General features: G+C 37.0%; 1 protein-coding gene across 3 annotated transcripts in view; it reads left to right on the forward strand.

Moving 5' to 3' along the window:
* phkb (phosphorylase kinase, beta) overlaps positions 1–22,044 on the forward strand; it is a 117,948-nt gene that overhangs the window by 19,232 nt on the left and 76,672 nt on the right. For all 3 annotated transcript variants that reach the window (XM_088333953.1, XM_088333952.1, XM_088333951.1), the window contains 5 exons: positions 3,534–3,633; positions 6,385–6,492; positions 7,989–8,069; positions 18,810–18,925; positions 20,221–20,284. In XM_088333953.1, the coding sequence (XP_088190079.1) occupies positions 3,534–3,633; positions 6,385–6,492; positions 7,989–8,069; positions 18,810–18,925; positions 20,221–20,284 (469 nt within the window). The remainder of the gene's footprint in view (positions 1–3,533; positions 3,634–6,384; positions 6,493–7,988; positions 8,070–18,809; positions 18,926–20,220; positions 20,285–22,044) is intronic.

Below are 22,044 nucleotides of genomic sequence, written 5' to 3' on the forward strand. Positions count from 1 at the left end.
TAAATAAGGATAAATAATTAGACTTCCTGTGCGGAGTTTGTATGTTCTCCCCGTGCTTGCGTGGGTTTCCTCCGGGCACTCCGGTTTCCTCCCACGTTCCAAAAACATGTATTTCAGGTGAATTGGCCGGTCCAAATTGTCCCTAGGTGTGAATGAGCGAATGAGTTGTCTGTCCCTGTGTGCCCTGCGATTGGCTGGCAACCAGTTCAGGGTGTCCCCTGCCCACTGCCCGGAGATGGCTGGGATGGGCTCCAGCCCCCCCGCGACCCTAATGAGGATAAGCGGTACGGCTGATGAGATGAGATGAGATGAATTAGATGAATAAATAAACGGATAGATTGATGTAAAAATAGTTAAATGAGCAAATCAATCGATGAATAAGTGAATAAAAAATGACTAAATACATGAATAAGTACATAAAGAATTACATAAATTAATACATGCAGAAAGTTAAGCAATCAATCAAATCATTTAATCAATTAATAGATTGTAAAAGATTTTATATAAATAGCTGACTAAAATTATAAATTGATAAATCCTTGAAAAATTAGAAAACTAAATAAATACATAAATACTGTATCTATTTAAACAATGCATAAATAGATTACCGGTAATCTATTGAAAACCTTTCTTCAGTTGCCAAATCATTTTGCTAATTTTAAAGTGTTACTTTATTTATTTTTGTCTCATATTTATTTTATAAATAAAGACAGTGATTCAAAACATAATTGGATACATTGAAATAAATAGATAAAATGAATAAGTAAATAAAAAGATACATGGACACATAAATAATTAGTTAAATAAATAAAATATACTGGACTGTCTCAGAAAATTAGAATATTGTGATAAAGTTCTTTATTTTCTGTAATGCAATTAAAAAAACAAAAATGTCATACATTCTGGATTCATTACACATCAACTGAACTATTTCAAGCCTTTTATTATTTTAATATTGCTGAATTTGGCTTACAGCTTAAGAAAACTCAAAAATCCTATCTCAAAATATTAGAATATCATGAAAAAGTATACAAGTAGGCTATTCAACTAATCACCTGAATCATCTAATTAACTCGAAACACCTTGCGAGGGTTTCCTGAGCCTTAAAAACACTCAGCTTGGTTCAGTAAACTAAATCACTGCTGATCTGACTGCTGTCCAGAGGACCATCATTGATACCCTCCATCAGGAGGGTAAGACACAAAAAGAAATTTCTCAAAGAGCAGGCTGTTCACAGAGTGCAGTTTCAAAGCATATCCACAAAAAGTCTGTTGGAAGGGAAAAATGTGGCTGGAAACGCTGCACAACCAAGAGAGATGACCGCAGCCTTAACAAAATTGTGAAGAAGAGCCGCTTCCAGAATTTGAGGGAGCTTCAAAGACAGTTGGCTGAAGCTGGAGTCCAGGTATCAAAAGCCACAGTTCACAGACGTGTCCGGGAAATGGGCTACAATAGCCGTATTCCCATGGTCAAGCCACTTCTGAACTCAAGACAACGGAAGAAGCGTCTGACTTGGGCTATGGAGAAGAAGCACTGGACAGTTGCAGAGTGGTCCAAAGTCCTCTTTTCAGACGAAAGCAAGTTTTGCATTTCATTTGGAAGTCAAGGCGCCAGAGTCTGGAGAAAGGCTGGAGAAGAGCAAAATCCAAGTTGCTTGAAAAATCCAGTGTGAAGTTCCCACAGTCAGCAATGGTTTGGGGAGCCATGTCAGCTGCTGGTGTTGGTCCACTGTGTTTCATCAAGTCCAGAGTAAATGCAACTGTGTACCAAGAGATTTTAGAGCACTACATGCTTCCATCTGCTGAAAAGCTCTATGGAGATGAGTATTTCATTTTCCAGCATGATCTGGCACCTGCCCACAGTGCCAAAACCACCAGTAACTGGTGCACTGACCATGGCATCACTGTCCTTGATTGGCCTGCTAATTCCCCTGACCTGAACCCTATCGAGAATTTGTGGGATATAGTTAAGAAGAAGATGAAAGACACCAGACCTACAAATGCAAATGAGCTGAAGGCCGCTATCGAAGCATCCTGGGCATCAATAACACCTCAGCAATGCCACAGGCTGATTGCCTCCATGCCACGCCGGATTGATGCAGTAATCCGTGCAAAAGGATTCCCAACCAAGTACTGAGTGCATCAATAGACATTTTCAAATGTTTGATTTAGTTTTGCTGTTATAAAATTATTATTTTTACTTGGTCTGAGTAAGTATTCTAATATTTTGAGATAGGATTTTTGAGTTTTTTTCAGCTGTAAGCCAAAATCAGCAATATTCAAATAATAAAAGGCTTGAAATAGTTCAGTTGATGTGTAATGAATCCAGAATGTATGACATTTTTGTTTTTTTAATTGCATTACAGAAAATAAAGAACTTTATCACAATATTCTAATTTTCTGAGACAGACCAGTATATACCGTACATGGATAAATAGATAAAAATTGATAATTATATGAATACTTATTAACATAAGAACATAAATCCATAGTTACACAATACATATATCAATTAATAGATACATTTAAAAAAAAGCTTAATCTGTTGGCAAATAATTTTGCTCATTTAAATGTTTTTTTTTTTTTCTTTTATAACATATATTTCTCACTAAGTTCTTTATATTTAATTTAAATGTTTGCAGAGTGGAGCGAAAAGCTTTGAGGCGAAAACAATATACTGTAGTAAACTGTTTAAAATGTATGTATATATATATATATATATATATATATATATATATATATATATATAAAACAACATCTGCATATTGCACAATATCATTTTACACAGAAAATTGATTATTGTATTATTTTTCATCCATCCATCCATTATCTGCACCGCTTATCCTCAGTAGGGTCGCGAGGTTGCTGGAGCCCATCCCAACTGTCTTCGGGGACACCCCGAACTGGTTGCCAGCCAGTTGCAGGGCACACAGAGACAAACAATTAGCTCGCTCATTCACACCTAGGGACAATTTGGACAGGCCAATTAACCTGACATGCGTGTTTTTGGAATGTGGGAGGAAACCCACGCAAGCACGGGTAGAACATGCAAACTCCACACAGGAAGGTTCGATCTCATGACCTCAGAACTCTGCCGCACACGCGCTAACCACCGTGCTGCTATTCTATTTCATTGTATTTTTAAAAAAATCTGTTTCAAATGATATCAGTCCTTTGTTGACGTTTTGCAGTAGGGATTCTGTTTATGGCCTTGGCAAGCAAAAAGCAGCCTGGTTCCTTTAGGAATTAACAATTTTCTTTCCCAGCCCAATCATGCTTGTGTTGGTCAGTTTGTGGGAATTGGAAAGCAATCTTCAGGTTTGCGAGTGGGGCTGAAACTGCCCACGTAATGAACTTTTTCCCAGTTCCCTTAGTCATAGTGTTTTTGTACCACTTTTTTTGTTCTCTCCTTTCTCCACTTGTCATCCAATCATATTTTCCAATAGCTGATATTTTGAGCACTGAATCTACTTGTCTCCCTCTCGATGCAGCTGCAAGCTTTCACAGATTTTTTTTTTTTGTTTGGCACTGCAGACGCATCGACGATGACATGGGTCGCACCCATGAACTGGAACACTCGGCCATCAAGTGCATGAGAGGAATCCTTTACTGCTATATGAGGCAGGCTCATAAGGTCAGTTACATTTGAGGACTCAGTCAGTCAATCATTTTTCCTGGGCAAAACTGTATTTTTAAAAACAAACGGCTATTTCCACCCTTAACTCAATCTACAGCCGCAATGAGAACAATGTACTCTACAACCCTCACTGTTGCTTTGCACATATTTATTATACATCAGTGATATATATATATATATATATATATATATATATATAATTTTTTTATTTTTTTATTTTTTTTAAGTTTTTTTATATACTTTTATACATTTTTTAATATAATTTTATTTGTTTTACTTGCACCTAAAGGTGAAACTAATCTAATTTTGTTATAGTATTGTATAATGACAGTGAAGACCTTTCATTTTATATCACCTTTCGTCTATGCTGCACCACGATTGGTCAGCCTGCCTTTTGGGTGCAATTTTTTCTCTCGTTAACAAAAATGCCCAAATTATCCATAACTGTAAATATATTAGAATGATAATTATTTGTTATCTTTTTTATGATGTTAATGATAATTATATAGAGTATATAATTACAATATTAATAGCAATGATGAAAATGGTGTAAAAATAATATGGTTAAATAATAGTAACAATAATAATTGTATATGCATCTTACAAGTATAATTAAAAATATATCGTAGTGTTACTTTTAAAACCATATTTAACAAGGAATAAAGGAACAATTATGAAACTATACACATATAATTAAAAATCATAACAAAATATCAAACATTGTAGAAAAAAAGGAACAGTAAAATGTTAACTAAATAAAAATGAGCAATAATTGCCAGATAAATATTGTATATTTCTAAAAGCATCCAACATATCATTGATATTTATTTTGTTATTATTGTTTTTTTTTAAATATTATCATAATGATAATATGAATTATTTTTATATGATTAATACAAATAACATAATCATAACTATAATAAAAATACATGCATAATTTTAAAATCATAATGTAAAGTCAGAAATCATAATTAAAATTTGTGAAAAAAAATAAACAATAGATAATAAAAGTGTCGCTGAATAATTCATATATATTTCCAAATGAATCAATGATAATGATACAACTATAATTTCTCTTTTATAATAAGTTTGTTACGTTTATTATTGTTAAGGTACTAATACAACCATTGATAATACTTAATGAAACTTAAAACTATAATCAAATAATATAAACATAATTTGGGCAGCACGGCGGTACAGTGGTTAGCATGTGTGCAGTACAGTTCTGAGGTCATGAGATCCAACCTCCTGTGTGGAGTTTGCATGTTCTCCCCGTGCTTGCGTGGGTTCCCCCGGGCACTCCGGTTTCCTCCCTCATTTAAAAAACATGCATGTCAGGTTAATTGGCCGGTCCAAATTGTCCCTAGGTGTGAATGAGCGAGCGAATTGTCTGTCCCTGTGTGCCCTGCGACTGGCTGGCAACCAGTTCAGGGTGTCCCTTTCCCAGTGCCCGAAGATAGCTGAGATGGGCTCCAGCACCCCCACGACCCTACTGAGGATAAGCGGTGCAGGTAATGGATGGATGGATAAACATAATCGTAAAATCTGGATTCAAAATAAAGAATTTGAAAAGAAAACATTTCTATTTGGTTTTGTTAAGGATGAAAGTAAGTGAAGGACATGTTTGGAATCTATCTTTTAAAACTTATGATAATGCTGTACTAGTTCAAGCAATACAAAATATACATTCAAACAAAAGAAATGTAATTATAATTGATGAATGATTGAACAAATTGTAGCATCCTTGTGAAAAAAGTGTACCTCTCTTACATCCTTTTTTTGAAAATCGTCCTGCACTAGTTTATCAAATTCATTTAAAAAGTAATCATTTTTCATGAAAACTGGATGTGTTGGTTCTTTCATGTCGAAATAAATACATATTTGTCTTGTATTTTGATTTTTTTTTTCCTTTTCAGTCATGTTGTAACAAACATTACATCAAACACTGAAAAAAATCACCTGAAAAGAAAAAAGGATGACAGGTTGAAGCCAAAAGCGTATAAGACCCCAGAATAACTTTGGATGCTTCTTCAATCAATCATACAAACAAATGATCATATCTTGCATCATTAGCACAATCGTTAGTTAATCCACTAAAAATAACCACATTGTTGAATCACGATACATACAATAGTTTACAATTTCTGTATATATTGTGATTCGATAATATAGTTATTTAAAAAAACATTTATATACATAAAAAATAATTTATATAATTTATCAATACATACATTCGTCTTTTGAATAAGATATTTATTTTTTATTCTACTGGGGGGGGAAATTGAAAACATTTTTTTTCATAACATCTAACATCATCTAAATAGTAATGTCATTAATCTGAAAAATGTCAAACCAAAATGCAAACTTAGAAAAAAAACCTTGCCTCAGGGCAACGTTTTCATTTCTTGAAAACGAAAAAAAGAGTTGCAGGCAGGCAGAATATCTGTTACCAATGGGAAAACGGCACAGGAGGAGGAAATAGGGTGGTACTTTGAAAGAAAGAAAAAAAAAAGATTGAGGATGAGGAAGTTGCTGCTCTGATGACGGCGCGAACCAGTGAAACAAATGAGGTAAAAGTGGGACAAAAGCCCAATTATTTATAACTCAGTGCCACAGAGGGAAAGGCTGGCGTCCCAGCTGTGATTTTATGTCGCTCATGTACCCACACACAATCGCATGTGTGTATCCGCCCCTCCCTTCCCAACAGACAAGAAAAAAATGGCCTACTATGCTCGTGCATGTGTGCAGGTAGAGCAGTTCAAACAGGACCCCAGCCCCTCCAAGTGTTTGCACTCTGTGTTCGATGTGGACACTGGCGATGAGATCCACACCTACGACCAATACCACCACCTTCAGGTCAGTTCCAGAAAGTAAATCAAATGAAAATGTGCAGTAATCCCATGTTCTTCGCGGGGATGCATTACAAAAAAGGGCCCACGATAGTCAAAATTCGCAAAGTAGAAAACTATGTTTATTTAGCTATTATATACACCGAGCAAAACAAAAGCCACAGATGCGCTGTTTAAGGGCGCTAAGAAAAATACGGAATTTGAAAAAATAGCACCTGAGTGTCCTTGAAGAAGTTTAAGCCCTTATCTTTCCGACGGCTCGCTTTCTGTACAATGTCATCAGTTCGAACATTAAACTCTTGGGATTGAATTTCAAAATCTACTCAACACAGAAACATCATGGCCAGTACGAAACCAGATACCCGAAAAACTATAAAGCCGGCCTAGCTCACCAATTACGTCCCCGTACAGTCATCAAATGAATTGAATTTACGCATACGCGGAGTCGTTATTTTCAGGACCATCCAGTGAGTCCAACTGTGTCAAATATTTACTCCAGAACACACAGTAATGCCGACTGATTAAAAAACATCCGCCTTGAAGCATTTCCGCTTCGTTAGACGTTCCTTGTTGTAATCTGTTAGTCTTGCCACATAATATCCTTTTACAATCAAGCAGACTCGTAAATGTATTCTCAATATGGCCGTTAGCTTCTGTCCTTTTGATTGACACAACTCTTGGCCAATAGCAGGCTTTTTTCATGGTACACAGCCCCTTTTAGCCTTTAATGGCATTTATTGATAAAAACAAGTGTATTCAAATCAGAGCCGGAAATAAACTTGTGCTCCAATTCAAATTACTCAATATTAGTTGCACTTGCAGTGTTTATATCAGTTTTGGACAAAACAAAAGTGTTTCCAATTAAATGAGACCAAAACCAACCCAATTCTCCAAACGGTTCAAGAACAACATTTGATTAACTTTGGGTATGTCTTGGTTGGGGATTTTTTCGTGAATTTTACTGGAACGTTGAGGGGTTAACTCATTCAGTGCTGTCCCTGAGTGCCAAAATGTTGTTGTTTTCTTTTTTTTTTCTTTTTTTTTGTCTTTCCAAAGGCTTTGTGCTGCTGATCCATTAGTTTCAAGCCTCTGGGAATGGTATCAGTATGATAAATCACAATTAAATGGCAGAAAGGGCTTTGGTCAGATCTTTGTCCACACATCGAGGAGCTTCATTGTGTGACTTTGCTTCCTCTATCTAGTGATTGAGAGTGTGTCGGCAGCCCCCAAGTGACCAAAATCGGGTGATCATGTCACCAGAAACGTTGGGCGCTGAAAAGTTCTTGCAAAGTTCATGCGTCGTTCATGAATAAGTTCAGTGTTCTTGCAATAAAATGTTATTTTGAAAGCAAATTGCTTCTGTGTTTATGGAAAACATTGTTTAGATATTAAAGGCATCACAAATGCCACAAAAAAAGTGCACCAATGTGAAAATTCTGCTTGAAATTTCACAAAAATATGACAAATATGACAAAAATGGCTGCCCATTTGTCCCAATTTCAGATTGATGCGGTTTCCCTATTCCTGCTCTACCTGGTGGAAATGATCTGTTCCGGCCTGCAGATCATTTATAACACGGATGAGGTACGTAACCGCCGTAGTTTGTCTTCCTGCTTCAGTGCTGCTGTTTTTGTCAGCATTGTAATCCTTTGATAGTGATTTTTTTTCAAGTAGCTGAGTGGCTAAGATTTAACGTTATTATATTCGATTTGGACAATTTTATTGAGTCTACTATTTTTTATTTACTAACATATTTATAGTCACTCTTTTCACTCTCCAAGTGTTTCTTTGGTGCTGCTGTTTTGGTTAGAAAACAAATATTTTTTCAAGCTAAGATACAATGATACGTCGGTACTCATATGACTCTCTAGGCAAACAAATCAGAGTTTGACCCCAAAATTCTAATACGTTTTGCTGCACTATTTGACGAAAGGCGCAACTTGAACGCCCAAGCACAGACAAAAACCTGGCTGAGTGAGATCATCGTCCATTTTAGCCAATATTACCCAATAAAGGTAGCCTCATATGCAGATAGATTGTCAGTCTGACAACATTTGTTGAGAATTTAAAGTAATTTATTGTAATCCGTTGTCTATTGCCCCGCGGTAGCCCCCCATACTTTGAATATGTGCTCTGTCGGCCCTCACTCACAACCAGAGATAATGGACCACGGGCACGAAGGTTCTGTGAATTTCAAGTGTAAAGAACAGGGGGAAAAGCTGCCATGCATGACACAAATGTGCTCTCACAGCCCCCACTCTCAGTAATAATCAATTGGGGATAATGGATCACCACCAAAACAGTGAAGTTTATTTTAGATGGCACTCTATCAGTCCGATCGAAAAGAAAAAAAGAAAAGAAAAAAAGCAGTGCGTTGGCTATTTGCTCGCAGCAACAATAGTCGATTGGGCATAATGGATTGCGGCCACTACTGTGCATTTTGTTATAGGCGGTCCAGAATGGTACACCTTCCGACAAAAGTGGCTTCTGCTGGTTTTCACTTGCAGGTATATGAGATTGAGGATAATGGATTGCATGTGTGCAGTTCGTTTCAGGCGGAATAATGTACAAAAATGTGCCGCCAGGCCCGTTATACATGCAGCTATATGCGATTGGAAATGATAGATCGCAGAATATTTTTCCACCCGTGATGTACTGAGGCCACAAAGACTGAAGTGCGAAGTAATAAGAGATTTCAGTCGGGCATTTTGTTTCTTTTTGGCTGTAATAATGGGTCCCAAGAAAGTAAGTGATAAGGCAAAGGGAAAAACAGTGAGAATAACCACCGAGTCAAAGAAGAAAATGATTCAAAAAAGGAGAATGCTGTACTGTGCTACTCAAAGTCACAATAAAAAGGTTTGTTTTATATTATCTCCAATTAACCTTTATGTTTTTCACATTTGAAGTTGTTTAGGTTCACGTTTAATTAATATTTTGCGTAGTTATGGCATTTCAGGAACACATTTGTAATGCATAGGAACATGAATACCATTACTGTTGTTTTTCAGTTAGGTGGACCAGGTACAGGTGGAACAAGGTGACGGTTATAACAGTCAAAGTTTGACCAATTGAAAGAGATATTTATTGATGTCACTGATATAGGATACTCCCTTTGCATTTTGACCTCACTCAAGACCTTTGAAGGCTCTAAGTGACATTTTCATTTTTCTGGTCAAAAAATACATATTCAGGTGAGATTTCAACCTTTTTCTTTCTCATGCCGAAAATGCTAAAAATGGACACACTCCTGGCACATCACTGTAATGTCCGCATACTTGGCTTCAATCCTATGTGTTTTTCTTCATGCTAGCCAGCCACCACATGGAGGAAATGTTTGCTTGATAATGGCTGATAGGTACGTCTCTATAGTCTCTATGGACAAATGCAAGGCACGCCGGTATTCATGTGTTCAAATTTAAATACAAAAAAAGCATTACTGGCGAAATACAGGGATGAAGAAAATGGGATATGAGTGAGATTGGAAGTACTGCGTTTAAAACTATGGTTAACTTGTTGTTATTGTTGCTATTATTATATCATAACTGTTATTATAAATATTAGATTTATTTTTAGTGTTGTTATTATCATTGGTGCCGCAGTGATATTTGGTAACTAGTGGCATTATGACGTTGAGGGATGGGTATTACGAAGATTAGTGTATAAAATATGTGATTATTGTAATTATTATAATTATTGATATCTGACCTATGTAATAAGTATATCCATGAAAGAGGATTTGTAAAATGTATTTAATAGGGAAGATAAAGGGGTAGGGAAAATAAGCATCTGCTTCTGACTACCCCTTTTCGAACATGTTATGTAACATTATTTTGTTGTTGACTCATTGTTTTTGTCCTGTTTTTATTTTAATGTTCAAAATAAAGTTTTCATTCATTCATAAGTGATAGCTCGTCCGCGGCACTGTCCTGAGGTCATGGGTTCATGGCCTGCTATCAGCTTTCCTTTACGGAGTTTGCATGTTATCCCTGTGCCTGTGTTGGTTTTCCTCGGGCACTCCGGTTTCCTCCTACATTCCAAAAACGCATGTCAGGTTAATTGTCCGGTCCAAATTGTCCCTAGGTGTGATTGAGCGAGTGAGTTGTCTGTCTCCATGTGCCCTGCGACTGGCAGTTCAGGGTGTCCCCTGCCCACTGCCCGAAGATATCTGGGATGGGCTCTAGCACCCCTGAGACCCTACTGAGAATAAGCAGTGCAGATAATGGATGGATGAAAGGATGGTACTGGATACACAGTGTCTCTCTGTTTGAGAGACTGTCACAGACTTTTGGAGCTCACTTTACCATATATGTCTACTTGTAAAAGAAAGATTAAGGTACAATCTATAAAATTCTGAGAAGACTACCTCAAAAGATCATAAAATGGGGGGGGGAGCAAAACGTGATACAACAGGACCCGGCCTCCCCTACTCGAACAATTCAGTGTTCAAAGAACGATCTCAAACGGATTATGTTCAAGTACCAAAGTATCATTGTAATAACATTTACTGCTTGTTCTAATGTAAGCATTACTTGCTGCTGCTGTTTTGGTTTACAACATAGTTGAATACCTCCACAAGACGGGAGTTGTTGTTTCTCCAGTAATTGTGTTTTTGCTGCGGTCACGGCGCTCGCACTTGGCATGCAGCAGAGAGGCGACGTTCCAAACGACTTTGGGCATGAAAACAAGCCAAAGCCTTGCCACTGATGTGACACTTATTTACATTTGGCAGCACACGCGCAGACTTAATGAGCCCGCGCTTTATATAGGAGCTTTAAAATGCGCTAAGAGTAAGATAAAAAGACAAGAGTCGACGTGACAGCTGAATCTTTATTCCTGTCATGACCGAGTGTTAACTTTTGATTTTAATGATACGGGATTCGTGATGCTATTTTCAAACCCGTGACAATTCTAAACAGGCATTTAAAAAATAAAAATCAGGAAGGGCATTATGCGTAAAAAAAACCTTTTTCAAACAATTCAGACTTGTGTCCATGAACAGTGCTGAATGTCACAACAAATTCAACAAATTGACACAGTAAAAAAGTCTTGCTAGAAATCATTATTGAAATAAGTAAAACAATCATATTTTTAAATTGAGATCTCATTTTCTATTAGTCAGATAATTGTAGTCATGTATTAGTTGAATTACAGGGTTTTCTTATTAAATAAATAAGCAATTAATACATGTACCGGTACAATGATTTATTTTAATTTGCATGATTCAAATAATTAATTATTTATACAAATACACACTTTCCGGACAAATTTCAACATGTTACCTAGTGTTTACTATGTTTGTGTACTGTAATGCTAAATCTATTCCACCCTGGTCATCCTGGAGGGGGGATTACCACTTGTGAGGCCCCTTCTCAATGTTTCTTTTTTTCTTCACGCTGAGGTTTTGAGTTTTTCCTTTCCCACATGTTGGTTGAGATCAGGTGAAGGTGTGATTGTAATCCTGTGCAGTCCTTTGAGACATTTTTGTGATTAAGGGCTATATAAGTAAATCTGACTTGACTTGACAAATCATAAATGAATAAAAATAGTACTGTTTGAGCATAATTATTTGTTAAAAAATGATAATGTAGCAGCACGGCGGCGCAGTGGTTAGCGCTTGTGCGGCACAGTTCATGTCATGTGAACCTGTCGTGGGTTCAAATCCAGCTCCAGACTTCCTGTGCGGAGTTTGTATGTTCTCCCCGTGCTTGCGTGGGTTTCCTCCGGGCACTCCGGTTTCCTCCCACGTTCCAAAAACATGCATTTCACGTGGATTGGCCGGTCCAAATTGTCCCTAGGTGTGAATGAGCGAATGAGTTGTCTGTCCCTGTGTGTCCTGCGATTGGCTGGCGACCAGTTCAGGTTGTCCCCTGCCCACTGTCCGGAGATGGCTGGGATGGGCTCCAGCCCCCCCGCGACCCTACTGAGGATAAGCGGTACGGCTAATGAGATGAGATGATAATGTATTTTACTAAATATTTTACTGTAAATAATAATTTGTGAAAAAATATTTAAATTAGCATGATTATCTGCCAAATAAATTATAATGTTTTTTTGGGGGAATAAATAATACAATAATGCAAATTTGCTATATTCAAAATTAGTACAATTGTTTGTTGTACGTATTAATTTAGCTTGTTGGACATATATGGGCAGGACAGCGGAGCAGTGGTTAGCACATGAGGTCATGAGATCAAACCCTCCTGTGTGGAGTTTGCATGTTCTCCCCGTGCTTGCGTGGCTTTCCTCTGGTTTCCTCCCACATTCCAAAAACATGCTTTCAGGTTAATTGGCCCGTCAAAATTGTCCTTTGGTGTGAATGAGCGAGTGAGTTGTCTGTCTCTGTATGCCCTGCGACTGACTGTAATAATGTATACTGTAATATATTTACATATGTGTGTGTATGTATATATATTTACATATGTGTGTGTATGTATATATACATATATATATATATATATATATATATATATATATATATATATATAATATACAATGTATATGTGTGTGCATGCATGTATGTTACACGTTTTTTCTTGTATTTGTACAATATATCTCTAGACACTTCAGAACTGTCAGTCATGTTTCCCACTTGCATACTCCTTTTCCTCAATGCATACTTGACATGAACGTCATCTCAAAGTCATGCGATATGTTTACATCATCATTCCAGAACCGCATACAATACATACGGTACAACAACATGTCAGGCATGATCATGTCACATTTTCATTACTGCAACTTGATCCTACTCCCTGTGGAAATTGTGTGCATGATATTATGCTGGACTAAATTTCATGCCGGTCCGTCATAGTCAGTAGAGGGCCCTACAAAGCTTGCAAACTGGGAGTTGATTCGTTGGTGCATTAGGTAACCTAGTCAGTGTTCAAAGTGTAAAGTTGGTTGTGCTTTCTGTTGAGTGCACATGGTTCTTGCAGAATTATTTCTAGTAGCAACTACAAGTTATGTAGTGTAAATACCTGTACTAAATGTACATCAACAGCTTGCATAATACTAATTAACAATAAAAAGTTAGTAAAATAAATAAAATATGTGTGGCTATATTTACAAAACCTGTTGTCTTCATGAATCATGAAGATCTAATAAACATCCATCCATTATCTGCACCGCCTATTCTTAGTAGGGCCACGGGGGTGCTAGAGCCCATACCTGCTATCTTCGGGCAGTGAGCCAAGGACACCCTGGACTGGTTGCCAGCCAGTCGCAGGGCAAACAGAGACAGTCAACTCACTCGCTCATTCACACCTAGGGACAATTTGGACCGGCCAATTAACCCAAAACGCATGTTTTTGGAATGTGGGAGGAAACCGGAGTGCCTGGAGGAAACTCATGCAAGCACGGGGAGAACATGCAAACTCCGCACAGGAATGTTTGATCCATGACCTCAGAACTGTGCCGCTGGCGCGCTAACCACTTATCCGCCGTGCTGCCCTATGTAATAAACATTTCAATTTAATAAAAAACATTGATGAGCATATTCGTAACTATATTACATGGATTGTTTACTACCTACAGCTAAATCCGGACTATACAGCGCTGTTTTTTTCAACGGTCTTGAATCATGCGGCCTTAAGAATGATGCGGACATTATATGGGTTAAGTAGGTTGTTATTAGAATAGAATAGAATAGAATAAAATATACCTTTATTGTCATTGTTACAAAATGGGTTAACATATTGTGACAACGAAATTGGGCATGACACTCCAGTTTTACACATTCACAGTGAGGTATGAGCCAAGAAGATAAAGGAACAGAGAAGATAAGGTTATAAAACAAGGGGGATAAGGCTATAGTTATAATTTACATGGTATTTACACAAGAAATGTCGGCATGTGGGATGTTACATACAGTGTTATCGTGATACCGTTGGTATCGTAAGGGTTGTGCAATATTGCATTTGGTGCAAAGTCATCATAGTGCAAAAAAAATAGTCAGCATATGCATTGGTGCAAACATAGACATCATAGTGCAGAAAAAGGAAATGGTCAGACATTGTGCAAGGTGAGCAGTAAACGTAGTGCAGTCGACATGTGCAAGAACATAGACATGAGTACCATTATATTCGTATGAGGTAGTGTTGGCACGAGTTTTCAGTTTTTTCTGCTACTACTTATTATTATTATTATTACTACTTTGTAGAAAGTCCAAATAGCCACAGTAGCAAGAAACTAAAAAGGATATTATATTTATAAACCAGTTCAGATTCAGACTTTCTATTGTCATTGTCAATGACTTTGTTTGGAGTATCTATTAATCCTATAATTGGAAGAAAATACAAATTCACAAAATAAATATCCAGAATACACATAAATAACCCAATACAAACATTAAAAGTTAAGCAACTTTAATTAGCCACAGGATAATTAAATAAGTCACTGATAAAGTGTGATTATGTCCGACTGTCATCATTATCTACTGAGGAAGAAGGATGGAGAAAGTAATGATAATGATTTACTGCAGCAAAGCAACCAGTTCAGTTCTTGTTAGTTGGTGGTAAATAGTAATAGTACTTTAAAGAGAGGTGAATGGATGAGGTAGTGATGGAGGAGCAGAGTGGTTTTAGGAAAGGAAGAGGATGTGTGGATCGGGTTTTTGCAGTACGACAGGTGAGCAAGAAATATTTTGCAAAAGGTAAGGTTGTTTATTTGGCTTTCATGGACTTGCAAAAGGCGTATGTCATAGTTGATAGTGAGGCGTTGTGGCAGGTGATGGTAATGTATGGGAGTGGGTGGAAAGTTGTTGGAAGCAATGAAGAGTTTTTATGTTAACAGCAGAGCATGTGTAAGAGTAGGGAGTGAGACAAGTGAGTGGTTCCCTGTGTTGACTGGTGTGAGACAGGGGTGTGTGATAACACAATGGCTGTTTAATGTGTACATGGATGGTGTTGTGAGAGAGGTGAATGCAAGAGTATTTGGAGGAGATGTAGAGTTGATGGACAACAGTGAGACAGTGTGGCAGGTAAGTCAGTTGTTGTTTGCAGATGACACAATGCTTGTGGCTGATTCTGATGAAACATTGAGAAGGTTGGTAATGGAGTTTGGAAGAGTGTGTGATAGGCGTAAGTTATTTGTGAATGTTGGGAAGAGTAAGGTGATTCACGTGATGTGTTCACGTGATTTAGTGGGCATGGCGTTAGAAATAAGGTTGCATGGACAGGTGCTGGAGGAAGTTGAAAGCTTTAGGTACTTTGGTTGTGATGTGGCTGCAGTTGGTGGATTAGAGAGTGAGGTATTGCACAGAGTGAATCAAGGAAGCAAAGTTTTGGGTTCTCTGAGGAGAGTGATGAGTATGGATGTTAAGAGGGGACTTTATAAAAGTGTGATTGTGCCAACTGTGTTGTCTCATCTCATTAGCTGCACCGCTTATCCTCAGTAGGGTCGCGGGGGTGCTGGAGCCCATCCCAGCAATCATCGGGCAGTGGGCAGGGGACACCCTGAACTGGTTGCCAGCCAAACGCAGGGCATGACTGTGTTGTATGGTGCAGAAACTTGGAGCCTTAACGCATATTTGAGAAGGAAATTAAATGTTTTTGAGATGAGGTGCTTGAGGAGTATGTTAGGAATGTAGGAGTGACAAGATTATATAGATTGAGAAATAAAATTGTGTGAGACAGAACTGGAGTAGTAGTAGAACTGAGCAAGCGTGTGGATAAGAGAGTACTCGGTTGGTTTGGACACATGGGGAGGATGGATGAGGGGCGAATGTTGAAGAGGATCTACAGAGCAGAAGTCAATGGAAGAAGACCAAGAGGAAGGCCGCGATTGACATGGATGGATAGTGTTATGAGTGCACTGCAGGAAAGAGGTCTAAATATAATGGAAGCTCGAGCTCTTGTTGGTGAAAGTGGAGAGGTGTTGTGAAAGGATAGTGGGATGTTTGGACGCGTTCTAAGGGATGGGCAGAGCACCCGTATGATGCGGGCGGGGTAAACCAGTTAAAGCTGTTGGCCCTGCTGTCGAACACAAGAGTGTGTTCTGTCGCCCTGACCCGAGTGACGTGGCCGCTTTCTTGTGTCCCATCTCATCTGGAGGGGCGGAGGCATGGCCGACTTGGGTGCCGAGGTGCTTGACTTGTTTAGGTGTTTGGTTATTTGGGTTGGCCATGGTCCAAAACATTTTGTGTGTGATTTTTTTTTTTGCTACTTTTTCCGTTTTTATTTTATTTGTTTTTTGTTTGTGTTTGTCTTGCTGTCGGTCACCCCTCTCGAGGGATATGACCAGGGTAGATAGTAGATAGATAGAATTTAAAGTAGGAATGTACCTGCTAATGCTTGCAGAAATCCAGGAATATCAATTTGGTAGTGAAATTGGAGCAAAGAAATTCTCGGCAATCCACATCTGTCTCGAAAAACATTTATAGTTGACCAAAAACATGCCCGTCGACTACAGAAGGTGCTGTGACTGCTCAAGCAAACGTCAATCTGGCCTTTTTACCAAAGTAGATTTTAGTGCACGGTTAGTGTCATATTACTGCCATGTTGCTGCCGGGTCACAGCCATGTTACAGGCGAAGTGTGGAGAGAAATGCCTTGAATACTCTTTCTGTGGACTAACTTTTTTGGTAAATATCCCTTTCTATAATGTTGGCACCTGTGGCTTATGGTCTTGCTCGGCTTATGTTTTTCCTCTACACAAAGAAAAGGGTAAGGCTTATAGTCATATGCGCCTGATGGTCCCGTTTTCTCAGTACGATTGATTCATTTTAACAACAACCTCATTCATGAAAATCAACTAAACGGACTTGAAGTCCTCTACGGTTTCAGTTAAGTTACAGTTGTATTATGTATTATTTATTGAAGGGCAATTTAAGACAAACACTTTCACTCACTCCCAATCGTGCTTTCTGCTTCTCCCTGCAGCGTTGTCATTTTAGATTACATCTCCAATCATTCAAGTACAAACACACACATGCACTCTCACACCTTGAAATGATTCAGTCTTCAAGTCACATTTTGTTTTTTTGTTTCGTTGTCCGTGATTGATGTAAACCTTATTTTTTTGGATTGTGCCTTTACTCCATGTAAGCTTTTGGAAAGCTTTTATATCGATTTACGAGTATGTTGCAAAAGTATTAAAACAATGTTAGTAAAATATGGTTTGTATGCAATTTTTATCATACTTCTGGTTAGAAAAGTCAAGTCATGTTTATTTGTGATGTCCTTAATCTCAAGAAGTCTCAGAGGCCTGTACAGACTACAGAATAAAATCATACCATCCTCGATCCAAAACCTACATGAGGGCAAGGAAAAACTCAAAAACCTCAGCTTGAGGAAATGAAGAAACCTTTAGAAGGGGCCACACATGAGGTCTACCTAGGGGCACTTTTTTATTTTGACTTCATTTTGAATTAGAATAATCTCTTCCCACGATCCTCAAAACCAGTGAAGTAGAAACCTTTATTTTATTATATATTTATAAATACTCCATTATACATTGAAACCAAACGACAAACCCAATTTATATGCTCAAGTATTTGTTTAACAAATAAAAGGACTGTACTTCATACATTATTTTTTTCTTTTTTTATAATTAACATCCATACTGTATATTTACTATGTTAATTGAGGAAAATCTACTTTACTTCACATTATACTTTGTCAGCATTAGGGAGACTTTTTGTAAATCTGCATTTACTTCCTGGTCAACAGCCGAAGCCATATTGGACCAAGAAATAAAAAAAACATTTCTCGAAATGCAAAAAATTAAATGCCTTATAAACGCGTTATACGGAAAAACGCAGACTTCCTGTATTTATCTATATCTATTGAAAAACACTAAGCATGAGTCCTGTTTCCATTTTGCAGAAATCATATAATTCAAATGTTTTAAAAAGCGCCAGGGAGCCCCTATGGAGCGCTAAAGAACCACTTATGGCGGTAGAGCAAGTTAAGCGGGTAAAAAAATTCAACTTTGTTGGTGATAGAAAGCCTCTCGCCTTTCTGACCCAGCAGGCTTTTGTCGGTCCTGACTGTTTTTTGGACACAATGGCGTTTAGAGAAACCTGAAGTGTAAAGAGATTTGTGCATACTCAATGTTGCTCCGTCAAGCTGTTTTACTTACATGTGCAATTCAGAGCGCAATGTCATTGACGTGCAGGCAGACACAGGCAGAAAAGGGGTGGGGCAACAGTTTAGCCAATCAGGATGTAGAACACAATGCACGACGAAACTCAGCAAAGTATCAAAACCATTATAAGTGAACTGCAAGACGGCAAGAGATTACTCCATATGGTCTCAGTAATGTCTATAAACGTGTGTGATATTAGTATGAGTTTAATAAAACCTTGATTTATTCGGTTCTCGTGCAGGTTTCTTTCATTCAGAACCTGGTCTTCTGCGTTGAGAGAGCCTACAGAGTGCCTGACTACGGCATGTGGGAGCGAGGGAGCAAATATAACAACGGCAGCACCGAGTTGCATTCAAGGTCCGTGGGAAAACTAGAAAATCACTGCGTCTGTTGTTTTATATTGCAGAAAATTTGTAGAGAATGCTCACATTTTTGATTATTTCTTGGTTTCTTTATTGATAAAACGTCTGGGTTAGCATGCCACTGCGGATTCTAGAATGCCCTCTAGTGGCTGTTGTTCTTTTTTGAAAAAAGCTCAAAATATATCCTGGAAATAGCAACCGTTTTTACTGTACTGTATTTGTGCAACGATTATTCAGTTGACCACAATCGCAAAACATTAGATGCAACAGGAATCCATTGGAGTGCCAAATCCTAACCACTGGACAACCAGTTGCATAGGCAACATACAAAACAGCATTAGGTATTATTTTGTCACGCTTTTTATATACAGTTTTATATAAGTTTGAGCTGAGAAAAACGTCAAACACAATTTAATACAAATGTTTATGAAAAAACTAGGGGTCCCCGTTATAAATACGGTAATCATTTGTCCAATTTAGAAAACATACAAATCACTTATGCAGCACGGCGGCTGAGTGGTTAGCACATCCGCGGCGCAGTTTCTGAGGTTTTGGGATCAAACCTTCCTGTGTGGAGTTTGCATCTTCTCCTCGTGCTTTTACTAGTTTACTCCGGGCACTCCGGTTTCCTCCCGCATTCCAAAAACATGCATGTCAGTTTAATTGGCCGGTTCAAATTGAATAAGCGAGTGAGTTGTCTGTCTCTGTGTGCCCTGCAATTGGCTGGCAACCAGTTCAGGGTGTTCCCTGCCCACTGCCTGAAGATAGCTGGGATGGGCTCCAACATCCCCGCAACCCTACTGAGGATAAGCGGCGCTGATAATGGATGGAATGGACAAATCGCCTTGGAATCCATGTACTCGCAATAGTAAATATACAAAGAAAGGTTATTTATTTGTACTCCGGGCAAAGACGATAATTTTGTACATGGCTAGCACATTTATTCTTCTTCCTGAATTTACAATTTGGGCAAACCTACCGCGCTACTTTTTCTTTAGCCTTATTTTCGTTAGCATATAGAAGTATGGACTTATCTTCATATCATGGAAACTATTTCAAGCATAACCACAATAGAACTGATTATAGAGTTGAAACAAATGTTTCCCTGTGTTATAATCTAGAAATTCAAGCATGAAGAGTGTAATTAGAAAAAAATATACAACATACAAGTGTTAAAAAAGACCCAAAAGTGTCATTGAGATGGTTTGTAATTTTTAATCTACGTTGTCAAGCGCAACGAATAATGATATGGAAAGCTAACATACAATTAACCTTGAATCTTCTGTACAGCTCCGTGGGCCTGGCCAAGGCTGCTTTGGAGGCCATCAATGGATTCAATCTGTTCGGAAACCAGGTATTCCATATTTATCGTCTTGTCACAGCTATTGTAGCACGTCTGTGATCTTCACACCTATAATATAATTATAGATGTCACATTTCACATTTTGCCTCAAGGGATTGAATGGAGTTATTCATAGTTTACATTGTGCAGTTTTTAATGTTTTACCCTATTGAGTCATGCACACACAAGCTAATGTAACATATACCTATATTTATAACACAGGAAAAAACAATCATTTAATAGCTTCTCTTTTATAGCAATACTGATTTCCCATTCGACTTGCTATCGTCATGCATACACTGGTGTGTCTTATCAGTTTTCTTCTGTGATGATAAAAATGTACCTGATGTGGGAGTGTGAAATGCTTCCTCTTCTTACCTGTGAACGTCATCATTTAGTTTTATTAAGAAATGAAATAATTCCTTTTTTTCTTGTAATGATGACGTGTAATTTACTGATCAATTGGTCACTAGGTCATATGTAGATCAGGTCAATTATAACTAAATATTTGAAATGTATTTTATTTGTATTTTAATAATGTTTAAGTAGCAAAAAATCTATACATAATCAATAAATATGTTCTGTTACGTTGTGGCCATTTAAAAATAACCAATTATAATACGACAATAAAGCTCATATTATCATTATTGTATGTGTTGTTATTAATATTACTATTATTATCATCATCATAGTTATCATTGTTTTTATTATTATTACTATTATCATTAGAAGTATTAGTAGTAATGGTGTTGTAGTATCATTAGTATTTTTAGCATTATTAGTATTATTATTAATACAAGATTGTACTTGATGTGAAATACTCTTATTTTTCCTATTTACAATGAATCAGTTGATCTCCTGAATTGATTAGTGTAAAATTCTATTATCATGAGGAATCTTGTGATTTTTTTTTTCTAAATGGAAAATTGCAAAAGGATAAATAAAATAGAGGAAAAACAGAACAAAAGAAAAAAAAAGAATTACTGAAAAAAGGTACGTGTTAAAAGAGTTTACTTGTAAAATACTCTTATTTGTTCTTCTTTACAATAAATCATTTTATCTTCTGAATAGATTAATCTAGAATTAGATTTTATTATGAATATTATGTTTTTTCCTCCTAGATTAAAGGACTAAGAGTGAGAAAAGAAGAAAGAAAAAAGAAAAAAAGAGAAAAGTAAAAGAGAAAAAAGTTACAAAAATTGAAAATAATTAATATTATTCTAAACATATTTATTGTACTGTATGTGAAATGTTATTTTTAATTTATGTTATTTACATAAAGTTATTTGATCTACTGGAATGATGCATCTTATTAGATTAGAATTTTTTTACGAGGGAAAAAAAGAGGAAAAAGTAGGGAAAAAGCAGGAAAAGAAAATGGAGAGAAAAAACAAAAAGAAGAAGAAAAACAACTTAAAAGGACAACATTTAAAAGTATATGATTATTACTTTGAATTGTTCATGTCTGGTATGCGAAATAATTAAAATGATGAAAAAAAAGTCACAAATAGAAGTTACAATTACATCATTTATTGTCATGAAACATTAGTTATTTTTACTACTACCTATTGTAGTGTGGTGGCCTAATAACTAAAGTTTTTTTTGTTTTTGTTTTTGTTTTTTTTAATAATGCAGGCTTAACATTATTTCTTACTCTAATGAGTTTTTTCATTCAACAAAATGAATACAGTACATAGTTGTAAATAATCTATGTATATTGAATTTTCATTCCACAGTTTCATTTTGCTTCGCAGCAATTTCTAATAAAAAAC

This window comes from Urocampus carinirostris, chromosome 4 (assembly GCF_059441175.1).
Source record: "Urocampus carinirostris isolate Australia breed hairy pipefish chromosome 4, RoL_Ucar_1.0, whole genome shotgun sequence".
Lineage (NCBI taxonomy): Eukaryota > Metazoa > Chordata > Actinopteri > Syngnathiformes > Syngnathidae > Urocampus > Urocampus carinirostris.